At 35.8% G+C, this 7,873-nt stretch overlaps 1 protein-coding gene across 3 annotated transcripts; it reads left to right on the top strand.

Moving 5' to 3' along the window:
* The first annotated feature begins 2,762 nt into the window (after nt 1–2,762).
* Nucleotides 2,763–7,410, top strand: LOC113061562 (uncharacterized). 3 transcript variants are annotated; one of them, XM_026230757.1, is made up of 6 exons: nt 2,763–3,117; nt 4,275–4,478; nt 5,530–5,621; nt 5,764–6,137; nt 6,285–6,351; nt 6,502–7,236. In XM_026230757.1, exons 2-6 carry the CDS (start codon nt 4,432–4,434, stop codon nt 6,795–6,797), a joined length of 876 nt encoding a protein of 291 aa, XP_026086542.1. In that variant the 5' UTR covers nt 2,763–3,117; nt 4,275–4,431; the 3' UTR covers nt 6,798–7,236. The 3 variants fall into 3 exon arrangements, with proteins under 3 accessions (XP_026086542.1, XP_026086541.1, XP_026086540.1); XM_026230756.1 differs by lacking the exon at nt 2,763–3,117 and having other exon boundaries at nt 3,970–4,478; nt 6,502–6,667; nt 7,148–7,410; XM_026230755.1 differs by lacking the exon at nt 2,763–3,117 and having other exon boundaries at nt 3,978–4,478.
* Nucleotides 7,411–7,873: the final 463 nt, after the last annotated feature.

Here is a 7,873-nt window from a genome sequence, read left to right as displayed (position 1 = left end):
TCAATTTGTAATCTGTTGATTTTAATGTACTTGAACTGAATTGTAATAGAATACACTTGTAGTGTAATACCAACATTCATGCTTAAGTATAACAAAATGGGGATAAAATTACAAATGAAATGTACTTTCAATTTGTTTCTACCTTAAACTATAATAACATTGCACTGAAAGTACGTGTCTATGACGTTTAGGTTGTAATTGAACTTCACTTCAAAAACATTATTATTGTCATAGTGGGACACTTTAAAATCACTAAATATAGTTAGGAAGTACATTTGTAGATCACTTGAAATGTTACAGCGGCATACTAAATTAACAGTTTATGGTAATTATAAGTATGATAGCAGTATTCACAAAATGTACTTAAACACAACTATAATTTGCACTGCAATGCCTTTTTAAGTGTATTTCCATTAGAATGTCAATACAATTCAATTGTACTGTTAGTGTGCTTAATTGCTCATGAATCTTGATTTTCATTAGTATATTTCAGTGCACTTGAAGTTTAAAAAAAGTTGTTCCATTTTAGTATACTATTTACACTAGAAGTGTAATCAAATAGATTTTAAGTTGAAGTTAATGCATAATTGAATACACTTAACTATACTTGGATTTGACGAAAATAGTACAAAATGTAAAAAATATACTTAGTACACTTTATTAAAGTATATTTTTAATAGAATTATTTTTCACCTGGGGATGTAAGACTGACAACCTTTTAAACCTAGCTGCAAACATAATTGCAGTCCTTCAGGTAATAAAGTCTCATAAAGAGCTTAAGAAGCATGCATTCAAATCCTGAAAGCAGGTATACATTTGCTGTAGTGATGATTACTGTACTTCACCGTGTTTTACTGGCAACATTCAACGCTGTCCTTCTGTCTGTGTTTCATAGGGAGGCTTTTGATGAAAACATTGTACTAAAATAACATTTCCTTGCTGGTTTTCTGAATTGTAACCCAACTCTACTCAGTTCTGCGTCAAGCTCCAAACCTCAATGCTCTCTTAGTAATGACAGAAAGTTGAATATATATCATACATTGTTCACCATTTTCACAGAAATCCACTTACAGTGGTAGTCAAGTTTCATTCAACAAAAGAGACTTTTACCTCAAATTTACAGCCAGAAACCAGCACAATGAAGTAACCATATCATTGTTTAATATAACAACTGAGGGGAAAAATCCATGAAAACTAACAATAACACACAGCCCAAACCTAAAGCAAACATTAAGCCTAAATTAGTATATTTTCAACTTATCTAAGTTGCACAATAATATGTAATTTCACATATCAAACGAATTATAAGTTGTCATGAAAGCGTGACGATAATCTAAAAGTAAATCTTTCCAATTCAGTCCTCATATTATCAGAGTTATTTAAGTATAACGTTTCTGAACACCAAATAGCCATTGCTGAATTCTAAATGTCACATGGTCATATGTCAATGCCATTTTTGACATTAGAAATCAAAACAAGTTATTCGCATTTGTCTCAACAGAAGGAAGTTTTCATTTCTAACTCCTGTTAGACACCACCACTTCAAAAACAACATGAAAACAGTCAAACTGATTACCAAACAGAATAAACAGACACTTCTTAAGTTAAAAAGACATGGATGAAACAGTTTAAGTATCTCAAATAAAGTACCAATTTACAGCAGAACACACAGACACATGCACCTGCCTTTCAACTTCCTTTAAATTAGCTGAATATCAAATAGTATCACACAAATATCAACATATAAATATCAAATAGTATCACACAAATATCAACATATAAATGAAGATAAGCATCTTGTAAATCCATTAATATTCAAAGACAAATGATGTTGCCGTTTAATTAAAGAGTGTGACAAATATTGAGAACTTTGGGGTAAATCAAATATTGTAATGAAGAGACAGAGAGGTTCGGATCCATGTGCAGAACTTTTAATGAGAATGGTCAGACAGGCAATGATCAGCAACAGCGTCAGGTATAAAGGGATAACCAGAATCGAAAACAGAAACAAGCAGAGGTCGGGGGCAGGCAGCAGAGAATCAGAGTCGGTATAAACAATCCAAAGGTCAGGTACAGAGAGATCAAACACACGGAAACCGCTCGGAAATGACAGACACAGCAAATCAAGACTTCGCAGAGAGTGAGTGTGCTGCTTATATGTGTGTGTAAATGAGGTGCAGGTGTGGCAAGGAGATTGACTGAGGAATGATGTGCAGGTGTGGCAGGGTGATTGTGATGCAGAGACTCATGGGAAATGTAGTTAGGGTGTGGTGCAACAGATAAGAGGTGCTAGAGTCCGAGTGACATCTGGTGGTTAATGTGGAATTGTCCTGATTGGAGTGCCCTCTACAAAAGTTCACGGGCACTTCATGTAATGATCGTGACAAATATGGCTGCCACAAAAGTCTAAGCTCAGTCATTATGACTACAACCTTTTTTGGTTTTGCTTCAATAATAATATGTTATTTGGAATGAATTACTTGTATTTAAGAGTACTGAACTCATTCTTTATCCCAAGAGACTAATGGAAGATTTTCATGATCTGTCCCCAACACACGGATAGCATTTGTTATTTTCTTTACATTTCCACTTACAGCCTAAGGTGTACAACTGAAAAAAAAAAACACTTGATAACTTGTACTTCGAACAGTATATGTTCTTTTAATAGTGCAATTAACCTGGTTGCATAGTGTAACAACGTTTCTAATGATTCAGCATCAACCTCCATGAGGAAGAATGATATGTTCACTGTTAAAAATTACCAGCATTTCACAATAATTAACAGTATTATTTTACAGTAACTTGTTGTAATTAAGTTTCCCTGTAATATCCCAATGAATACCTGTAAAAACTACAGTATCCTTGGATTTTACAGCATTTAACTCTTATTTTACAGTAAAATCTTGCTATCTAAAACCTACTGTTATATCACAACAAGGTCTGTAATATCACAACAACACAGTGTAAAAAATAAGTATTTCACAGCAGTAAACAGTATTATTACAGTGAAATATTGTATTGAAATGTGCCATGGGAAGTCACATGACATAACCGATCTGTTTTGAATTGAAAGCGCTGTCGTCGTGTCCCTCTTCTATTCCGGGCTGAATGGAGAAGGTGAGCAGCATGCATGTTTGCAGCACTTACACCCATGTTATTTTAATATAATTATAATATATACTTTCAAATAAACGTTTATTGCATGACACAGTTCACATTTTGTTAGCAAGTGCCGGGAATTGTTGAAAGTTCTCTCACAGCATTTGCTAATAGAAGTAACTTAATGTTAGTTAGAGTTAGGCTATAATTTTTCATGTCACTATTTTATACTAGTTTATAAAACCATTGATGGGACAAACATTGCTATATGTGCACATTTCTGTAATTAGTCAAGGTTATCATAGATTTGCAGGGCTAACCGTTAGCTGTTTAACTTTAATGACTTAGTGATTCAAACGGTCCATGATTTTTTTTCCAGCGGATATAGTTACAACCGTTCACATTTTGTTAGCAAGTGCCCGGCTTTTTTTTTTTTTTAATTCTCTCACAGCATTTGCTAATAGTAGTAATGTTAGTAATGAGTAATAATAGTAATGTTTCGCTATAATTTTGCATGTCAATATCACTGTTAAGACAAATTTGGTATTTGTAAAGTTTATAAAACCAGTAATGGGACAAACTTTACTATTAATGTGTGCACATTTCTGTTATTAGTCAAGGTTATCGTAGATTAGCAGGGCTTACTGTTAGCTGTTTAACTTTAATAACTTATTGATTCAAACGGTCCATGAATTTATTTTTTTATTTATTTTTTCAGCAGGGATCCTAGTTACAACATGACTGAGCTAACTGGAGTAAGTTATTCTCACGATGTGTTGGACAACGGGAGGGTTTTAACACTAGGGTTCCCACTTGTCCTGATATGAATGAATAATAATTGTAAAAGTTGTAAATGCAATTTACATTGATTTAGCAATCTCAAAGTAATACAGAAAAAAAAAAAAAAACTAATTTACACTATTAAAACACTATTTATAAATACACCTTTCATTTTTGACATCCGGCTAGAATTAAATTACAATAATAAATGATCATATTCTGCATTCAAACTGAAATTCTTATTGTTGGTTGCCTTTGTGTAATTTCTCCTTTTATTTCCTTTTCTTTCCTTTTCTTAGTTCTTTCCTTTAAGTAATCCTTACATTTGCTGTACGCTTCTGTCATAAGTGCCACAATGGTGACATGTTTTCTAATTATCCCACCCACATTTTCAGGAGCCATCCAAAATCATTTGGCGACACTGGCAAGCACGGTGATACTGCTGGAGACGGATGTCACTCTCTTCTGCAACATGTAAAAATTAGAGTGGAGAAAAAAAATAGGAATAAAGCTCTTGCTCAATGCTGCAGAGAAAGAAGACCGCGCACTGGAATGGCAGGAGAGGCCAGACTGGCAAGAGGTCCTGTTGACCAATACGGGTATGTGGCAATATGTATGTGGCAATATACATGTAAAGTCTGTCAATATTTTGCATTGTAAATGACCATGAATAACACTGAAACAGGACAAAACATACTTTTCTCTTGACTAGTTTATTGACACTTTGACATGGGCCCTTTTCACAGCAATCATGTTGTGATGTAATTACCTGTGATTATGGACTTGTTCCATTTAGGATTTATCTGAGCCAGGGCGCTGATATTGTGCATAGTGGCTCTCTGGCATGCATGGTTGTGATACACTAAATACATTGACCTTAAAGGGATATTCCACCTCCCCTTGAGTAAAACAATTGATTTTTACCTTTCTCCCGTTCATCCAATCATTCCCAGTTTGGCGATACCACATATAGCTCCAGCCTAGCATAGATCATCGGATTGGATTAGACCATTAGCATCTCGCCCTCAAAGTGACTAAGATTTCAAGAATTTTTCCTATTTAAAAGTAGTTTCTTCCCAAGTTAGAACATGCAATAAAAGTAAGGGAAAATGAAATGTGGTGATTTTCTAGGCTGATCTGACATGGAACTATACTCTCCTTCTGGTGTAATAATCAAGGAACGTTGCTAACTTACCATGGGCGCTGTGATATTACGCAGCAAGACAACAAGACAACTTTTAAATGAGACAAATTCTGGAAATCTTAGTCACTTTGCAGGCGAGATGCTAATGGTCTAATCCGATCCAATGATCTATGCTAGGCTGGAGCTATACATGGTATCGCCAGACTAAGGGAACTGCTGGATGAACAGGAGAAAGGTAAAAATCAATTGTTTGATGGAAAAATGAGGTTAGGTGGAAAATGAGCTTAATTCCCCAAATGGTAGAATAATCCTTTAATTAGTTTGATAAAATACACCTGTGTTTACAACACTATTACACTGTAACATAACTTCTGTGGGATGAGTCTATTTAAACAGTCACAACAGGGAATCAAACTGCTGACCATTCAGTCATGAGATGACTTGCTCCAACTTCTGAGTTATAACCATCCCCAATAGTATTGTTACTCTGTGATGCCCACTCCTAGGTATGTCAGGTGGGGCCCAGCAGATTTGCCAGAGGGGGAGACCGAGGCAACATTGGAGAATATAAAGAGGGATCTGCTGAACATCTACTCAGGCATGCCATCTACTCTCTTTTTGGGTTATTTTGTTTAGAATTTAGTAATTTGTCAAGATCTGAACACTGTGTGTGTTGGGCGGCTAAAAGACCAAATTGTTACTTGGGTACTAACAATACATTTGTATGTCTGTGTACACAGGGGAAGGAATGAGTGGGGCAGAGAGAACAGAACCAATGATGGAAAAGACATGCATCATCCTGCGGAAATACCTTAACAAAGTGCCTGCTGCAGCGATGTCTGAGATCAAACAGGAATGGCCATTTCTCTTCTCTCAGAAATGCCTATTCTCGCACTTTAACCTCCTGATGGACGTTGATGTCCTTCAGAAGCTACAGGAGGAAATTAGTCGAAGAGGACAGACCATCCTGGATTACTGTGCAACACTGGACAACCCCAAGATCCGTGATGTTCTGGCCTGCTATGATCCAGACTCTGACAAGGCTGCTTGCATCCTGCTGCTCCTAATGTTGTACTTCAAAGAGCCGAAAGAGAGTTTGATGCTTGAAGTTCATGTAAGATTTTTTTATTCAAATATTTAAAATGCAAAATGAGTGATTACATTATCAAGATTTACCTTGCATGATTTACTACCTCTGACCAATGAACAATATTTATCCTTTATCCTAAATCCATGCTATTGTGTGTTAACTATGTTACAGTCATGTGCCACTGCTGTGGGCGTCAATACTGCAGAACTCCCCGGAACCCCGTGCTTGATCATTCAAGGTAATGTTACTTTGATCTAGTACCGATATTTCTAACTCATTATTTTGTTTTCATTCTAGAAATCTAAATGACCACAATAAATAATAATAATTACATTTGTATAGCCCTTTGTATCTTAAGCAGATCTTAAGTTGTATCTGTTCATTTCAGGTGACATGATGAAGCCCTCTGGATGGCTTATATCCATCGAAGGACATGTCGTGATGGGCCCACACCCTTTATTTTTACATGGAGTAGCTGCTTTCTTCAGCAGCTATTACGTATTCAACCTTGAGTATCCTACCGCTGGATCTTCGACACTGGAGTTCATTCAAAGGTATTTTATAAAGATCACATTTAATCTTGTAATTCACATTCTAGTACAGGCTTACAACTCAATGATTGTCTTGAGGTCAAAAATGCTGACAAACGAGGTACATGAGGCTAGCCTGGTGAGACCATCCTGATCTCGCGAACTCATTCAATTTCGCTCTGCAGATCAATCTGGGTTTCTACACATGTTATGCTGACAAATACCTGCCGGTCCAATCACAGCTATTTATTTTGTTATGCTACCTCTCATAGTAAAAAATCGACCACTTTGCCTAACGCTAACCTAACCTGAGGCACCTTGGCTAAAAATGGCACAAAAAAAAAATAATTATGGTGAGAGTAAGATCTAACAGGTTTTTAATTATAAATCTATTAGGGTTCTATGTGGGGAAAAAGCACAGCAAAAAGCACACCTTGATAAATGCTGTCTGCAATACATACTGTAAGTCTATTTAAAACTGAAACTATCTTTGCTTATTAACAGGTGCTTCCTGGGCATCAATCCTGAAAGAGGCTCAAAGACCAAGAAGCGGACAACAATGAACCCTCATGTGAGCACCCTTTTGAGGAAACTTATTGGCTTTGAGTGGGCATCATAGTTTTTTTTTTTTTTTTTTTGCAGCGGTAGTTGTCAGGCTCAGTTTTGAGTAGCCTTGTTCTTTTTGTAATTTTTCCAGACAACTTTGCACTACAATGCTGCTGCATGTGACTCTTGAAGTACTTGGCATCTGCTAAACAAATGAAAAATATTTTTTCTTAATAAATATGCCATTGGGCTAACGTTGAATTTACCTCAGAGTTGTTAGTTGGGGGGAGGGGGTTAATTGTACAATGATTGTAAATTCACAGTAAATGGAAGCTTCATCTGCATTATTTTTACAGTAAGTTATTGGACAATTTTAGCATGACTTCCACAGCATACATTGTAAATTCACAGTGAAGTATTGTCAATTTGTACATTATTTTCACACTACACACTGTAAAAGTACAGGGCCTTATTGTAATGATGTACAGCAAAAGATTGTAATTCCCCAGTAATGTACCGTAATATCACAGTAATTGCTGTGTCATTGAAGCTGTGAAGTTACAGTATAAGGTTGTGCTTTTACAACAATGCATTGTAATATCACAGATATAAAATTACAGTAAATTGCTGTGACTATATTTCACAGTATATTGCTGTAATCCTTACTGTGAAAGTCATGCAAAA

This window comes from Carassius auratus, chromosome 43, assembly GCF_003368295.1.
Source record: "Carassius auratus strain Wakin chromosome 43, ASM336829v1, whole genome shotgun sequence".
NCBI classification, from domain to species: Eukaryota; Metazoa; Chordata; class Actinopteri; order Cypriniformes; family Cyprinidae; genus Carassius; species Carassius auratus.
The sequence above is the reverse complement of the archived record's forward strand: the minus strand, read 5'-3'. Positions and strand labels throughout refer to the sequence as shown.